Source organism: Rhinatrema bivittatum, chromosome 7, assembly GCF_901001135.1.
Source record: "Rhinatrema bivittatum chromosome 7, aRhiBiv1.1, whole genome shotgun sequence".
NCBI lineage: Eukaryota > Metazoa > Chordata > Amphibia > Gymnophiona > Rhinatrematidae > Rhinatrema > Rhinatrema bivittatum.
Window position 1 is genome coordinate 162,355,473 of NC_042621.1, and position 18,665 is coordinate 162,374,137.

General features: G+C 44.4%; 1 protein-coding gene across 2 annotated transcripts in view; it reads right to left on the reverse strand.

The window, feature by feature from the left end:
• Positions 1 to 18,665, reverse strand: part of TSPAN14 (tetraspanin 14) — a 132,792-nt gene that overhangs the window by 65,646 nt on the left and 48,481 nt on the right. For both annotated transcript variants that reach the window (XM_029609457.1, XM_029609456.1), the window contains exon 2: positions 8,236 to 8,335. In XM_029609457.1, the coding sequence (XP_029465317.1) occupies positions 8,236 to 8,316 (81 nt within the window). In that variant the 5' untranslated portion in view covers positions 8,317 to 8,335. The remainder of the gene's footprint in view (positions 1 to 8,235; positions 8,336 to 18,665) is intronic.

Here is an 18,665-nt window from a genome sequence, read left to right on the forward strand (position 1 = left end):
TGGCACGAACCTCAGGGGCGTCCCCCTGTGATGACGTCTCGCTGCCCAGATATTTAAAGCCTACGATGTTTGCTAGCCTTTGAGTTAGCAAGGGGAATCTTACGGATGGGATTCGCTCTCCGTACCCAGCTACTCTGCCTCTCCAATCTTCCACTGGACTCAACGCTAACGGGGTACCCGCTCCTCGGAGGCCTCATTTGCTTTTCAGGTCGCTATCAGGAAACCGGTACTCGCTCCTCGAGGGTCCATGTTCCCTGACTCGCTGCCTGCTCCTACCTTCTCTTCTGCCTGGAAGGATTCGCTATCTTCAAGACCAGTGAGTACTACCATCACCTCAGAGCTGTTCCCTGGAATCAGGTACTCGCTCCTCGAGGGCCTGCTCTCCCTATCCTGGGGTTCTCCATACTGGGGCTTTGTGCTTATTCCACTCTACTCATTATTCTCAGTTCTTTCCACTACAGCACTGCTACCGGAGGAGTCGCTGTTCCAGCGCCTGAGGGATACTAGCCCAGCCGGGCTACTTCTGCTGCTCACCACTGCCACCTCTGGTGGCTTCATCACATTGACTAACAAAAAATCAATCTCTGTGTTTGTGTGTCCTAAGCTGAGCCTGACCTGTGGCCCCTAACGGGACTTCCCCCCCCCGTGGGTGTGGTCAGCTGCCACAGTGTCCAAGGGTCCACACAAACCTCACTAAATATAACAAACTACTCTGCATAATTTTGTGTCATCTGCAAATTTGATCACCTCACTCATCGTACCTCTTTTCAGATCATTTATAAATATATTAAAAAGCACCGGTCCAAGTGCAGATCCCTGAGGCACTCCACTACCTTTTTCCACTGTGAAAACAGACCATTTAATACTACTCTCTTTTCCTGTCTTTTAACCAGTTTGCAGTCAACAAAAGGACATCGCCTCCTATCCCATGAAAAATTACATGCCTATCACAAGAAAACAAAAACAAATGTTACACCACAAATCATCACATTAGACTGTATTTCTATTTTAATCATTATAAAAATGCAAAAAAAAAATAAATCTTTTCTAGTCACTCTATTATAAGAAAACAGCAGCAGCATTTAAAGTACTTCTCAAACTGAATGAAATTATAATGCAACATGCTTTGACCTACCAATGTAAAGGCATGAATTAAATCTGAATGTATACATAAATAAAATAATGCGTTTCTAGCCAATGTAAACAAATTTATACAACACCAATTTAAACCACGACATGAGTAACATACAGGTTTCTGCAATTTTTAATGAACCCACAATCCACCTGTGTACATAAAGTATATTTGACAGTTGGGTAGTTTGCGCCAATTGGAATACACAGACTGTGGCATCACAAAGGAGACATCAATGTACTGCATGAACCAATCAAATATCAGTAGGAACGATGCTGCCGCCTCGAAGGCACAAGGAATACAAAAGAAACTTTTTTTTTTTTAATAAGGCTAAAGTTAACTTTTCAGCGGTGGATGTGGGCACTTGCCACGTTTACATCTGAAACGTGACACAGAGCGGAGAGGATGCAGATGTTTTCATTTATTCCTACTACGGCACTCCCTTGTGTCAGCGGGACACTTACTCCAACCTGGGGAGCAGCCTAGTTTTCAAGAGAAAGATAAACAAGCCTCTAAGAACACGGCATGTGACCTTTTGCTTAAAAAGCGGACCCCAAAAAAAAACAAAAAACTATATATATATATATATATATATATATATATATATATATATATATATATATATAAATAAATAGAAGTTATGCTGAGGTAAAGAAAACAAATAGACTGCAGAGAAAGGGGAAAACTTACAGTGAATCAGCTGAAGGGAAGAACTGGAGACCAGAGATAGCTCAGCTAGCAGGAAGTATAAAGGACTTTTGACCTTTTCCACATACTATGTTGGTTCTGTGAGGTTACAAAAACAGGGACTTGAACATGACAGACCACAGGTCACCAGAAGAATTCAGCAAATCATGCTGTACCCTTCCCCCTCCTCAGTTAGGGTCCTCCCTTTTCCTGGAAAAGGCAAACAGAAATAAAGGTAGCCAAAACAAGCTGCCGGGGCTACCCCCTTTTACTGACCCTATGTAATAGGTTTGGGGACCAGCTTTCCAGAGCTCTGCTCCCTTCATCGGCTCACCGCATTCTGAGCCAAGGTTCTGAAGTCTATTCAAGAAAATTGTAGGTTGCATTCAAGAGCCACATTTCTTCTCCAAATGTCAGGAGTTCTCAAGTAAAAGGAATTGCTTGCGGAGAGGGAGCAGTAAGTGGCGGTGTGCCTGGGTGCACTTCCACTCATTTACATATGTTGAAACCTATGGGCTTGTTCAGATATCTACAAGGATTTAGTAAGGGGTGAGAAAGAAAAAAAAAAAATCACTGCCATGCTATAGGAAGTCCTTTAAAAAGGACTTTTCCCTATTCTGTGCCTAAGGGAAAAAAAGCTTTATTGAATAAGGACATGCATTCACTTTCAAGTGTTTAATCATTTTAATTTCAAAGGAGTATCAACTTTCAAAAGCTAGTTGAAAATGTTTTAAGTTTGTCCAATACAAACAAACATGATCACATAAAAAGCATGCTTTTACATCCTGCATTTTTTTTTTAAACATTTTTTGAAAAAATATCCACAGAAATCATTGCACAAATACATTGGTAGAACCTTTGCCCCAAGGACTAAATTTAAAGAATGGAAAAGTCTCACAGAGGCTGAGATTTAAAAAAAAAAAAAAAAAAAAGCTGGAGCTCCTTGATTTAGGCATCGGAGTTTGCTGAAACTCCGATGCCTAAAACAAAGGCCCCAAAATTTAGGCCTGCTCATAATCATTTAGCGCCTCGAGCTGGAAATCACTGAACCACCAAACTCTGTCATCCCCCACCCTACCCTACCCCTTCCCCTGGCAGTGGCCACTTGTTAGGGGCCTAAATTTAAATGTCTAGTCAAAACAGGCCCCTAAACGTAAGCATTCAAATAGGGGAAACTTTCAATTTAACAAACCTGAGCACCTAGCTCCTAGATCTTTCAAATACCAGCTTCAGTATTTCATTTTTGGTTTGTTTTTTTGTAGAGGTCTCTGCATGCACATCTATTTCTAGGTCTATACAACCAGTGCCCGGGAACAGTATGTGCTATTTCAAAACTGCGTAAGCAAATGCACCTGCAAGCTTCTTGCACTATGTTTGCGTGATCTTGAAACAGGGCATTACGCATTGAAATCTTCTCTGCAGCTCCCCTCCTTATTTAAAGTTTATGCAGCATTAATCTGGTAGCCCCATGATTTCTCAGACAGCCGTGCTGTGCATGTCCCCAAGAAGGAATCTGGGTTCAATTCCCTGCTCAGGTCTTCTGCTATGCAGGCAGGCCCAGGGACACTGTGGATTAAATCTGTCATCACGCAATGGTGACGCCTAGTGGCCGGATTTAGGGCCTATGGTGGGATGATTCTGGAAGGAGCCCTGGTTGCATGGCCGCTGGCTGAGGGCAATCACTGCAAGGACTGCACAAAAAGTAAGTTTGGAGGAGCTATAACATGGGAGGGGTGGGGAGAAGAGGGACAAAGCTCCCAAGTAATAGCGCATGAAGGCTCATGGTGCTGGATCCCAATCCTGGTTCTGATTGGGCTGGAGACCCAAAGGAAGAGGAAGAATGTGTCAGGGCAAAAAAAAAAAGACAGAATATTTATAAAATGAAAAAAATAATTTTACTGGAATTAACAGGATAGAATCTCCAAGTCTCACAGGCAACTTTTTCCTCTGCATCACCGAGTTTATATAAATCAACCTGCAGCACTTCAATCGGCAAATCTAACATATATAACATACATAGTAACATAGTAATGACGGCAGAAAAGAACCAAAATGTCGTTCATTCCGCCCAGCAACCTTCTTATTGTAGTATTTGCTGCACCGTGCAGGTTACCCCCATGTTTCTCTGAAGGGTAGTAACTGCCACTTCGTTATCCCCAATTCTTATGATAACCCATAAAATATTTACTGCTAGCAACATTTTTAATGGATGATGAGCCTTCTTGAAAATTCAGACAGTGCTGCTTGACATACTTTGCTTATGGTCTTGGATGTAGAAGCAGTCCTGTGCTTTTTCTTTTATGCCTGCGTATCAGTACCCCAGACCGTAAAAGTCAGGGCCCATGTTGGTCTGAATCCAATCCATCTTCCCCCCACACCGTCAAAGAAGAAAGTGAAGTTGCAGTTCCATCAAAAGCATCAAGGCTTATTGGTTAACTTCTGTTAACGGTAGTAACTGCTGCTCCGTGCAGGTTACCCCCATGCTTGTCAGGGACCTCATTGAATATTGTCTAAATCCAATTACCCTTTTCCCTAGCTGCTGAAGCAGAGAGCAATATTGCAATTGCATCAAAATCATCAAGGCTTATTTGTTGAGGGTAGTAACTGCTGCACCAGCAAGTTACCCCCATGTACCAGTTTCTTCATTTCCATCCTCCAGCCTTTAGGGAATCAGAGTGTCTATTAATGTCTGGGTATTCTTTGACTGTTTTAGTCTTCACCACCTCCTCCAGAAGAGCATTCCAGGTATCCACCACCTTTCTCTGTGAAGAAATATTTCCTGACATTGGTTCTGTATCATCCCCCCTGGAGTTTTATTTTGTGATCCCTAGTTCTTCTGTTTCCTTTCCAATAGAAAAGGTTTGAAGTCCGTGCATCATTAAAACATTTCAGGTAACTGAAAGATCTATACTCTCTTCCAAGGTATACATATTTACATTCTTCATCTCTCCTCATAAGTCTTCCAATACTGACCCCACATCATTTTGGTCACCCTTCTCTGGACTGCCTCCACCCTGTCTCTTGTCTCTTTTGAGATACGGTCTCCAGAATTGAACACAGAACTCCAGGTGAGGCCTCATCAAGGACCTGTACAAGAACATTATCACTCCTTTGTCTTACTGGTTTTTCTTCTCTCTGTGCAGCCCAGCATTTTTCTGGCTTTAGCTATTGCTTTGTCACATTGCTTTACCATCTTCAGATCACCAGACAATATCATCCCAAGATCCCTCTCTTGGTCCATGCACATCAATCTTTCACTTCCCATCACATACAGCTCTTTTGGATTACTGCACCCCAGATGCATGACTGCACTTCTTGGCATTGAATCCCAACTGCCAAATCTTTGAACACTCTTCAAGCTTTCTTAAATCACTTTTCATTCTCCCTACTCCTTCAGGTGTGTCCACTCTATTGCAGATCTTAGTATCATTCACAAATAAACAAGTTTACCTTCTATCCCTTCCGCAATGTCGTTCACAAAGATATTGAGCAGAACTAGTCCCAATATCGATCCTTACGGCACTCCACTTAATATGGTTCTCTCTTCAGAGTAGCTTCCATTTACCAATAAACGCTGACCATCAGTCAACCAGTTTGTAATCCACACCTCTGCTTTGGTGTTCACTCCCAAGCTTTTCATTTTATTCGCAAACCTTCTATGCAGGACTATATCAAAAGCTTTGCTGAAATCCAAGAAGATCACATCAAGCGCTCTTCCTCGATCCAGTTCTCTAGTCACCCAATCAACAAAATCAATCAGATATGTCTGACAGGAACTTCCCCTAGTGAATCCATGCTGCCTCGGATCCAGCAACCCACCTGATTGTAGATAGTTCACTATTGTTTCCTTAAGCAGAGTCTCCATTAATTTTCCCACCACTAAGGTAAGGTTAACCGGCCTGTAGTTTCCAGTCTCCTCTCTGCTACCACTCCTGTGAAGCAGGACCACCGTCGCTCTTCCCCAATCCCATGGTACCACTCCCATTTCCAAGGATCTATTTAACAGATCCTTCAGCGGATCCGCCAGCACATCTCTGAGCTCCCTCAGTATCCTGGAATGTACCCTCATCTGACCCCATGGCCTTGACCACTTTGTTTGCCTAGCTCTTCCCATACGTTTTGTTCTGTAAACAGTTTTGCCTTCCCCATTCCTCCCCCCCCCCCAATCTACATTCTTGTCAACCAGCAACGGTCTTTCTCCAGGATCTTCTTTAGTGAACACCGAACTGAAGTATTTGTTTAATATTGCCAGCATTTCTTCATCTCTCTCCACACATTGCTCCTCGCCATCTTTCAATTTCACTATACTATTTCTGGCCTCCCTTCTTTCTCTGATATATCTGAAAAATGTTTTGTCATCTCACCTTATCTCTTTTGCTTTCCTGATTTCTTTCTTCATCTCCCTCAGTTTCACCAGTTATTCTTCCCTGTGTTCCTCTTTTTGGGATCCTTTATACTTTTTGCCCGCTGTTCTTTTTGCCAGTAATTTTTCAACCACCTCCTTTAAGAACCAGATCGGTTTCTTTTTCCTCTTACTTTTATTCACTTTTCTAACATACAGATTTGTGGCATTTTAATTTAGCCCACTGTTCCACTACACCCATTTCCCAGGTTTCTTCCACCAGGAACTTCCCCATTTTGACAGTCAGTATATTTGAAATTCAAAACTCAGGTCTGTGTGAGACATCTCCGTATCTTATTTGCAATATCAATCCATACCGTCTGATGATTGGTGCTCAAGTGGGCAAATACCCGGACATTAAGAGACATTTTTCCCATTTGTGAGCATTGGATCGAGTATCATTCTCTCTCATGGGCTCCATTACTATTTGTTTGAGCACAGCCCCTTGAAGGGCATCCACTATCTCTCTACTTTTTGTAGATTCTGCAGAAAGGATACTCCAACAAGCAACATGTCTCCCTTCCTTCCCACCTTCTGAATGTCTTTAATCAGATCTCTGTCCAGTTCTTCTGTTTGAGTAGGAAGTCTGTAGACCACACTGCTCTTTTTTTTTTTTTTTTTTGGACGGCCCATAATGCTTTTTCCCTATCCCATGTGCCTTGCATTTCAGTTACCTGGATATTGTTTTTGATATAAAGAGCTACTCCTCCCCCTTTTCTGTCCTCTCTGTCTTTATCATCAGGTTATAACCAGGGATGGCAGTATCCCAATCATGAGACTCAGTGAACAAGGTCTCTGTAACAACCTAGCTTTAAAATTTCCACACCCGACCCCCCTAAACCTTTGGTTGACGACAGAGCGCCAACATATCATACAACAATACATTCTTACCAGTTGACTGGAAGGATCTATATGGCTGATAGGATCTAAAAGAAGCCGGCGCATGCCCTTGGTAAGAGATGGTCACCACAACACTGATGTCTAGGAGCAGGCAGCAGAGAGCATGTGGCTTTCCAGTTCTGCAGTTAGGTTGCTGCGGTGATGACCTTGGCCAGCAGGAAATGAAGGGCTTTTCCCATAGCACTCTCACACAGTCCAATCACCACAGCAGAAAGGCTGAAGCAGATTCCAGTTAGGCTGGAAGCCCAGGAGCTAGAGCAGACTAGCCAACAGGAAATGCGTAGGCCTGACCAGTGAAGTTGATGTTCATTCAAAAACAATATTCATAAATATTTCAGAAAACAAAATCCTTACATCCTTTTATGATGATGATAAACACCTTTCCTGACCATTTCCTGTGAAAACAAACTGACCTCCCCCGCAAAAACAATTCCCAAAACACCCCCCCCACCCCCCAGAGTATTAATTTAGGGAGTATCAGATTTGAATTTGCACAATCCAGATCTTACTCAATGGGTGAATTTTATTTCAAATTGCAGTACCACCATAAAATTATTAATTAATTCAGCTGGCAGTGAAAGTCAATTCATAATGCTTTGCTTTTTCTGATATTTGTCTGATTCTGGAGAAATAAAAAAGTGTCTCCAGTTTTTAAAAACAATTCTTCTTACCTAACCCCACCATTACAAGTTGCATACGTTTTGATCTGAACCATGCATAAGCACCTTCCCCTCTCTCCCCACACCTAAAATATGAATACTCAGGGACAGAGGTATAAAAACAGGGCTTGTGGCTATAAAAGACTTACAATATCCCTCTCCAACCCACTTTTAAAAGGCATGAAGCACTTTTGGACAAATCTAAAAATCCAGGAATAAGACCTGCAAGAAGAGCATCAGCCAACAAGCAGACATCTTTAGAAAAGAGATGAAACAAATAAACAGATAATGTACTTTTCAAAACAGCAAGCAATTGTTGCCAGTGTATACCATTGCTACTTTGGGATACAGTCAGTGTCAACGCTAAAACTGGCTCGCTCATGTCTACAGAAACTTGGTGACTAACAAAGGTGTAAGCAAGACTGATCAAGAGAATTTTTCCCCTTTCAACTCACCCAAAAGATAATGTTGTAGCTGAAGAGCAAGTACTTATAACAGCAGCTGACTTCTGCGGTAGAATATCGGTAATAGTGCATCTTCTAGAAAGCAAAATTTCTAGAGGGGGAAAAGAAAAAGAAAAATCTAAGCTTAGTAAAAGAAACTTCCAGCTCGCTTCACCCAAAGTCGGCTTAGAAACAGTTCCAGCAGCAGATGTTGGTGAATAAAAATCATAGACTATGGTGTTGAATAAATAAATAAATACCGTATTTTTCGCTCCATAAGACGCACCTAGGATTCAGAGGGCGAAAATTAAAAAAGAATAAATAAAAATGGTGTGCTAAACCGGCTCTGTTCCCGGGCATCTGTGCGACTTATGGAGCAAATTAGGGGTGTGCATACAATTTTTTTTGTCCTCTTCATTTTCGGGACTGGGGAGGGCCATTTTGGTCCACTCCCTGGATCAGAAAACTTTTATAGTTTTCTTTCATGGAAAATAAAAAACAAAACCCCACCCCAACCCTTCAAATTTAATTAACTACAAACCCCCACCCTCCTGACCACCGCCTCCCCCCAAGACTTGCTACGCCCCTGTGACATAGTAAGGGCAAAGAGCCACTGGCGCTATTTTGATTACTGGCAGCCGACGGCCCAAGAGCAGGAGATCGCTCCCGGGACCCCCGCTGGACCACCAGGGACTTTTGGCAAGTCTTAGGGGGGGGGGTTCAGGAGAATGGGGGGTTGTAGTTAATTATTTTATTTTTTTATATTCGCTCCATAAGACACACAGACATTTTTCCCCCACTTTTGGAGCGAAAAATACGGTAACTCAGCTCAGATGCCTGAAGTACCTTGCAAAGGTCATGTGAACCTCTTTTTAACAGTATCAGCTTAGCTCCAATATGCATAATCCTCATTATCCCTTTCAAAACATTCAGAGTTGCCCTGGGACTATGAATGTGAGTCCAACACATTTCAACCATGCGCAGTCAGTTCTGAGGGTGGTGTCTCCAAATGGGTTTGCTTGGTGCAGACCATGGCAGGAACGAACCTCACGCGTAAGGCAGAGGGCATGAAGTCAGATCTCAGTCTCTCAAACACACTGCTAGTGCTGTTCTTCATACTTGCATTGTGCCTCAGGACTTCCTTCTGGCGCTTACAGCGTGTATTACACAGAAGCAACCTGGAACTTCTTGTTAATTAGGCCAGTAGTGAACAAGGAAGTTGGACTAATTCTGCATGTGTCACATTCTTTGGTCTCTGATTGCATCTCTTGATACCTGATTTTCTGTCTCTCTATATATAGCGGTAATGTGGGTTTTCAGGAAATCTTTGAATTGGAAATTTCCCCATGCAAAGTATCTCATTCGCATAAAACTAGCATCATTTTTCTTAAAAAAAAAAAAAAGTTACTATCCACATTTTCCCAATACCCTAAATGGATGTATGATCTGATCTGGCATTTTATTTAACCTATATTTAGTTTAAAAAAACAACAAAACATTAAATTTCCCATATTTAATCTCAAAGTTTTTCAAATAGTCAAATAGTTGTACAGGAATTAATAAAAAAACATTGGGAGTAATTTTGTAATTTCCCACCACTGGTTAAAGTCCACAGGTATCTTTTACCCACAGATTTTATCAAGACTTCCCTTTGAAAACTATACCACAAACAACTTACACCTGCTAATTTGTGCTGGTAGTTTTGCTCGGGAAAAAAAATGCCTCCATACAAAAATGAAAAGCAAGTGCGTAAATGCAAACCCTTCCCATGCATGGGAAGGTGGGCAGTGTGATCGATGGGCTCTAGGCACATCATTGCATCCCAATCCCATTTCCACTGATCAAGCAGTGCTACCTATGGGAATGACTTTCAAAATTATCCTCCTGTGGTTTAAATGTTATTCCCAAACAAATCAAAGCTTGAACTTGCAGGGCTGGCCTAGTATTCTATTGGCATCCATTCACTGTTACTAATGAATTTTATGAAAACAATACATTTTTAGAAATGGAAATTTTTCTATGGAAAACTAAAGCATCTGATAGGTAGTGCAAGGTAATCACTTGGTACTCACTCTTCTATTTGCAATACTGTTCTCTTCAGAGGCCTACCTAGACCTGTTTGGCAACCATTACCCCCTCCCCCCAATATATAATTTGAAAATGAACTAAACATCGATAAAATATTTCAAAACAGCAGACACATCAAATAACACCCAATAATTAAAACTATTAAGGATTTTAAAAATCTTCGACTCTCCATATCTGTCATCCTAATATTGTTGTAGACTAGGGGCACACATGTACACACACACACATACACACACACACACACACACACACAATGTGCTTCCTCTCTCACGCACACATACATGCTTGGTGAGAGACAGAGGGAGCATGTGTGTTGTGAGAGATACACACACACACACTTCCTGTGTGTCTCTCTCTCACACATACACATGCTTCCTTTGTGTCTTTCTCACATGCTAACACACACATTTTTTCTCTCTCTCTCACATGCACTCATGCACACAAAAACTGAACTGGAAACCACAAGCCATATTCTGTATGCAGTGCAACAATGGAAAAGCAGAAAATCATTGTTCCTCAAATAATATAATCAAGAAATATAAATCAATCAGAAGAGTAAAACCATACTAAAAAATATACATTTCAAAACAGCTGATGAATAGAATAATATTCATTAGAATCTTCTATACAAATTAAAAAAAAAAATCCTAAACCAATAAAGTATTTCAAAACAGCAGATATCAAATAACACCCAGTAATTAAAACTATAAGGATTTAAAAAATCCCCCACTCTCTACTTGTCACCCTGAGATTGTCATGAACTGGGGGTACACACACATACACAGAGACACAAACAAAATATGCTCCCTCTACCTCTCACACACATACACGCTTGGTGAGAGAAGACACACGTTTCCTCCATCTTGCTCTGACACATACGCTTCCTCTTTATCTCTCACAGGATTCCTGTCTCACCCACACATACACATGCGTCCTCTCTCTCACCCCCACTCCCCATCCTCACACACAGGCACCCTTCTCAAACATACACACCCACAGGCATACACACTCACTCTTCTATAGACTGTTTCATAAACACAGGCATCCTTCTCAAACACACACACACATCCCCCCCACACACCCCCATATACCGGCACTTACTCTCACAGGGCCAGTCTCTCTATTCTTCGGCCGCCGGCAGCACTGCGGGGCCTCTTCTTCTGCCGCCGGCTTCTGGAGTACCGGCGGCAACACTGGGCCTGTTCCAGGAAACGTTGGCAGTGCTGCTGGCCTCTGCCACTGCAGCTCCTTCCTTTTGCTGGCAGGTCTTAGGAATGTACGAAGCCCGAACCAATAGGTTCGTTTTCGGCCCGCTGCGGGAAATCTCGTATTTCCCGTGGTTCGGGCCTTTAAAATTTGGGGAGACACGAATTTTGGTTTAGTGCCTGCTAAACCCGAAACTAAATGTTTCCCGAAATTTCGGGAAAAATTCCTTTGAGTTTCGGGCTCCCTGATCCAGGATGAATGCACATCCCTAGCGGGCATTCCTCCCCTTCCATGTCATGGTTCTGTGCAGCTTCAGGTCCTTCCTGCCGGTGGCAATGGCACCCCTCCCCACCGATTGCCACCTGCGGCGGACCTCTCCCCCACCCCCCTCAGCATGCTTCTGCAGTTCTTGTGTTATCTCTTTATCACTATGTCAAGTCCCCCAGGCTCCCAGGCTACTGCAGCAGTACCCTGAAATCACATAATTAGCTCACTACCACATAACATACAACTTACAGCACAAACAAACCTGAAGCCCCCCCCCCCCACTTCCTAATGTAATCATCTGAAGAAAGCTACATTTTGCTTCAGTCTCTGCTCTCTTTGCTTCCTGCTTCAGCCCCTTCCCTTCGCAGGCAGCCTCAGTGAAATGGAAGAGGGGTTGAAGCAAAGGCTGTAGCAAACACAGTAGACAAGAGAAGAGCCACTCTGCTCCCTAGTAGTAGCAGTAGCAATCCAGTCCCTTCCTTCCCGATGTCACCCCCTCCTCCTATCCTAAAGGGAACAGGAGAGGATGGATGAGGTTGAAGTGGAAAGAGTAGTCAGAATGTTTGATCCCTCAGCAACGATTTTGATATAATTCTTGGATGGAGAGATATTCCTTTCGGGAGATATACAATAGGTTCTTATCCCTCTGTATGTGGCCAACCACGCATCAGCTACAAAGACCTGGATATGTTTCTGAAGTTTACCTGCTCTGGAACAGCAGCAGCTGCACAGATGGCATTAATTACAATTCAGAGAAGCCTTGATGATTGTTCACAAGTTTCAAACTTCTGCCAATTCAAGCCTTCTGTGTATCTGTTCCAGTTGCACAATTCATGTGCAGATGTTTTTCTGTGTATTTAACAGCATGACAAACTGCTGATGCTGAGGGCAGGAAGGTATGGGTTGGGGTGAGGGAGGGAAGGGGGACCCTGGAGAGATAACATTTGTTACATTAATACTTCAACAGAGAGCGAAGGATGGGGAGGGGCCGAGACTGGCACCAGCCTGTACATTTTTTAAATATTTCATGGAAAGGAGTTTTATGGAGGAGGCTCCAGGCTCGGCCTTTGGAGCTAGAATGGGAGGGAGCAGGATGGCTGTCTTCAGAGCAGTAGGCCTGCAATTTTGTTTTCTTTAAATCTAGTACATTGCCATTTAACTTAAATCTAAAGTATAAACCTGCTCTCAGGTACATCTAGGAGTTAGCCCAATAATGTATCCGGCTAACTCCAAATATCTGAGTTAGCCAGATAAACTATTCACCTAACACAACCCCACCCTGGAATGCCCCAACATGCCCCTTGCTTATTCAGCTAAATCTTAGTCACATAAAGACTTACCTGGCTAACTTTTAGGAAATAGTCAAAACTAGCCATTTAGATGGTATCTTTCTACATAGCTTTGAATATTGACCTCTTGGTGTTTATACTGGATTTGAAGGCCTATCAAAATTACCCCATATGATGAAATAGGGACTGCATGGCTCCAGCCCAGACTTACGCTAGCCTTAAGCAGGTCTAAATAAATTCAGATCTGAACAAATGTACAAAACAGAAGTAACTCTGCGTTTCCATGGAAGAACAGAGGGTGTTTTACCTCCTGCATGTTCTGATTATCTCTTTTCAGGCTGCAATGGGTATTTTTCATAAATATCTTCCAAATTTCTGCCTCATGTTTTTGACTATTTGCCCTCCAGAATCTAAAAAGAAAGCTCCTCCAAATCAGACTTGAGCTTACAATGCAGCACAAGTCAAACCTGTGTCAATTCAGTGGATATGTAAGCACGAACACAGGCGCTGCCAGCTCTCATGAAAACATGAAGAAGCTACATGTGCAACTGCAACTAAAGAGTCTCAATCACAGTTTACCGTTCGCAGAATAACATGTTTAGAAGCTCTCTCGTAGTGCATCTATGACCCCAAATAAAGACATTTAATTTTAGTAGTGGTGGGGCCATCCTGTCCTCCAATTGCAAGGACGAGGCAAATCAGTCTGGGTTTTTCAGTTCCTGTTTCAAAAGCAGCCAAGTTTTCTTTTCCACTCTAGAACATGATTTAAAAAAAACAAAACAGAGCAAACGCACCTGTACTATCACAAGCAAGGAGCAGGTGGCCACACTATAACATTAATGTGACCTTCAAAGAAACTGGTCAATAACTATGGTTACATAGGGAGGTAGCATCGCTAGTTATTTACAGAGGGGGGGGGGAGTCTGTACATGGGAGGCAGGGTGGGGCTTATTGAGGTATGCAGGCATGTACAAAACCTACTCCCGCACAGGGTGGGAGACTGCCTGTGGCCCACTTAGTACTGCCCTTGTGAAGGCTGTATCCTCCCTGGCCTGAACATCCAGGTGGTAGAACCTGGAGGTGTGTAGGGAGGACCACGTCGCCACTCGACAGATCTCGGCCGGCGACAGCAGCTTGGTTTCGGCCCAGGAGACTTGTAAAGGTAATGGCTTTCCTGCCTCTATGTAGGCAGTCTTGATTACTTCTTTGATCCAGCGGGCTATGGCCACCCGCGATGCTGCTTCCCCTTGTTTCTTCCCGCTGTGAAGAACGAACAGGATCTGTTTTGCACAAGAGCTCCGATCTTTTCAAGTATTGGACTAGGATTCTGCCAACATTCAGGTGGCGAAGGAGGCGTGAGTCTTCCGAGTCCTTGTGCTCATCTGGAGCTGGTAAAGATATGATTTGGTTCATGTGGAACTGGGAAACCACTTTCGGTAGGAAAGATGGAACAGTACGCAGCTGTATGGTGCCCGGGGTGAACCTGAGGAATGGTTCCCGGCAGGATAGTGCTTCCAGTTCGGAGATGCGCCGAGCTGAACATATTGCTACCAAGAAAGCTGTCTTTAAGGTCAGTAGATGTAGTGACAGGCCGTGTGTTGGTCTGAAAGAGTCCCCTGCTAGGAAGCCTAGTACTAGGTTGAGGTTCCGTAGGGGCACCGGCCATTTTAGGGGTGGTCAGAGATGCTTAACTCATCTGGATGGGTTGATAGTCTACTATCGTCCACATCGGATTTGAAGCAGGCCAGTGCTGCGACATGGACCTTGAGAGAGTTCAGAGACAACCCCTTCTTCATGCCGTCCTGCAGGAATTCCAGGATCGTGGGAAACTTGGCTGCCCGAGAGGAGACCGTGTTCTTTGCACCAAGCTTTGAATACTCTCCAGATCCGTATGTAAGACGGAGATGTGGAGAACTTGCGCGCTCGGAGCAGGGTGTCGATCACGGCTTTTGAGTAGCCGCGCTTCTTCAGGCTAGTCCTCTCAAGGGCCATACCGTAAGAGAATCGAGCCAGGTCTTCGTGGGAGATCGGTCCCTGCTGGAGAAGGTCCTGTGTGGGGGTAGATGCAGAGGGTTCCCCACCAGTAGTCTTTGCATGTCTGCATATCATGGACATCTTGGCCAGTCCAGCGTGACTAGTAGGACTAGTCCCTTGTGGTGCTCTATCTTGTGGATGATTCTGCCCAGTAGAGACCAGGGTGGGAAGGCATACAGGTCTTCCTCTGGCCAGTTCTGGACGAGAGCATTGATTCCAGGAAACTGTGGTTCTCGCCTGCGGCTGAAGAACCTGGGGACCTGGACATTGAGATGCGTTGCCAGTAGGTCCATGACTGGGCGGCCCCATCGATTTACTATCAGCCGGAAGGCCGTGTGCCAGCGACCATTCCCCCGGGTCTAGGCTATCCCTGCTGAGGTAGTCGTTGAGATGTTGTCTTTTCCCGCGATGTGGGAGGCCGAAATCTCTTGCAGATTTATTTCCGCCCACGTCATTAGGGAGTCTATTTCTAGGGACACCTGCTGACTCTTGGTTCCTCCCTGGCGGTTGATGTAGGCAACTGTTGTCGCTTTGTCTGACATGACTGACTGACTTGCCTCGGAGTCTGTGGCTGAATCGTAGGCAGGCTAGTCTGACCGCTCGAGCCTCCAGGCGGTTTATATGTTCCAGCTCGCCTCTTCTTTATTCCATTGCCCCTGGGCTGTCAGTTCCTGACAGTAGACACCCCACCCTCGCAGGCTTGTATCCGTGGTGAGTATGATCCAGTTCGGTGGGGATATGTTTACTCCCCTGCTTAGGTGGTCTTCCTGTAGCCACCAATGGAACTGGTTCTGGACCTCTGTCGGTAGCTGGAGGTGAATTGAGTAATTTTGGGATGCTGGGTTCCATCTTGTCAGTAGAGAATGTTGTAGCAGTCGCAGATGGGCCCTTGCCCACGGAACGACTTCTAGAGTTGACGTCATGAGGCCGAGGACTTAGAGGTAGTCCCATACCTTGGAGCGGGCCGAAGTCAACGGTTTTCGCAATTAGCCCATCAGTTTCCTTCTCCTTGGAGGGGAGAGGAAGACCTTGTTCTGTTTGGTATCGAACCGGACTCCCAGGTACTCCAGTGACTGGGAGGACTGTAGGCAGCTCTTGGCTGTGTTCACGACCCACCCGAGTTCCTGTAGTAGATTCTTGACTCTGGTGGTCGCATGGTGACTCTCCTCCGGAGACTTTGCCCTGATCAGCCAATCGTCCAAGTAAGGATGTACCAGGACTCCTTCTTTCCTCAGAGTTGCCACCACAACCACCATAATCTTGGTGAAGGTTCTGGGAGCAGTAGCTAGGCCGAAGGGTAACACCCAGAACTGGTAATGATGCCCCAGTATCGCAAAGCGCAGGAATCGCTGGTGGTCCAGATGGACCGGGATGTGAAGGCAGGCTTCGGATAGATCCAGGGAGGTTAAGAACTCTCCCAGCTGTACCGCTATTATAATGGAGCATAGAGTTTCCATGCGAAAGTGTGGTACCCTCAGGTAACGGTTGACTGTCTTGAGGTCCAGGATGGGCCGGAATGCTCCTTCTTTCTTGGGGACGACAAAATAGATGGAATAGTGGCCAGTATTTTGTTGGGGTGTGGGCACCAGGGCTATGGCATTCAGGCTGAGTAGTCTTGCTAGTGTGGTTTCCACTGCCAGCCTCTTGGAATGGGAATGGCAGGGTGATTTGTCTGGAGGGGTGCTTTGGAATTCCAAATGATAGTTCGGTCATGCACTTTCGCTGGCTTGAGCGTCCAAATTGCACGTACAGGCGTGCGTTCATCCACCTTCGCCGGTGGGGGCTGCTGGAAGCCGCTTTCACCGCCGGCTGCCCCCTGGAGGCAGGGTAGCCGCGGTGCGTGCCTCGGGAGGGGGGGAGAGAGGACTGTTTGTCATTCACATGCAGTAAGTTTACTTTTGTTGCACTTTATTCACATTTGCTTTAATAACATGTCGAGTCGATTTTGACCGGAGCCTGCCTATTGCTGTCTCTCTCTGCCGGGGCTTGCCTGACGCTCCACACTAATGCAGGGGTAAGGGTAGGCAGTAAATTAGCAGGTTAAACATGCGGCAAAACTGCAGGTTAAAAAGGCGATAATCGGGGCGCACATTACTGTATGGGATGGAATAGCTAATCCGATCGTTTACATACCATATACATGCCGCAGGCAGAAAGGATTTCCTGTTGATTTAAAAAAGCGGTAAGGATGGGTTAAAAGGGATAGTGAATCGCGGGTTGGACTAACGCGGCCAAATTGTGAGTAGAAAGCGGGTTAGAAGCAGGGTAACCGTGGCTGCACTTTACTGTATCGGCCTGATAATTTGTTTTGTGATTGCCTGTTTAATATCCCCTGTAATGTTGCCTGTATATATTATTTGTACATTATGTACCTGTGTGAAGTTGTTGGTTGTTTTCTTTTGGTCTAAAAATAAATAAAATTTGGTTGAACCCAAAAATAAAATGTGCGAGGTGGTGTCTATTTGGCATTCCACTAACTTAGCTCACAATATATGCATGTGGTCTTCCTGCATCTTTATTCAAAAAAACAAGCAGTTCCTGTGTCCTAGACTCAGCACAGAGCACATACAGGCTGATGCAATACTGTGCATGCAGGCTAGCGCAGAGGTTAACTCTCAGTCGGATGCGTGTCCATAACCCGTGATGCAATAAGGGGATCAGCACACACAAAACGCATGTCCAAACTAGGACGTAGCTAATAGTGCTCATCACATGAAAATGCCTTGTTGATGAGGCTATTAGGTATTGCCCCCGATATAAAAAAATAGCTGTGCGCCTGACGCACATATTTTAACCCTCAAAAATTTGCGCTAGCCCCAGAGCTGGTAGTAAGTTTTGAAGAGCCCCCCCCCCCCCCCCCCCCCCCCCCCCAAAAAAAAAGGTAAAAAATACTGCTTTTCCGTGGTTCCTCCAACTTAACATCGTGGCGATATTAAAATTGGACGAACCTCAGAAAGCAGCAACGTGAAAAAAAAAAAAAAAAAAAAATGTCTTGATGGCAGTCAGGCTAGGAAAATGTACGCTCAAATTACGAGCATCCATTTTCCAAACCTGCGCACAGCCATTTCTCCTGGGCGCCCAATGCACAGTTTCCCCTAGCGCCTCCTTTTTAACACAGCAGCTCATTTGCCTACTGCATCATGCGCTCCGGATAAAACCTCAGAATCTTTTTTTTACTCCCATTATAACTTTTTCACTTCAGTATTTGCTGGTTGATGATAAATAGGCAGATAACCCCCTGCCTGAACAGCAGTACTGTCAATGTGAAACCTCTGAGGACTATAAGCCTCAGAACCTGCTGTACAAGGGTTCTCTGCTAAAAGACTCGGATCACAACACTACTTTCTGCTCCTGACTATGAAAAAGGTTGTAAAAAAAAAAAAAAACCAAAAAAAACACACAAATATATCGTAGCCAGATATTCAGCTGCATGAAGAGCTGACAAGTTATCTGGATAAAATTAGTCAGACAGCTAGTCCAAGTTATTCAGTGGTGTGCTGCTGAGTAGGTGCTCAGCAGGATATAGCCGAATAAAGTCTTAGTTAGCCGGAAAATTAG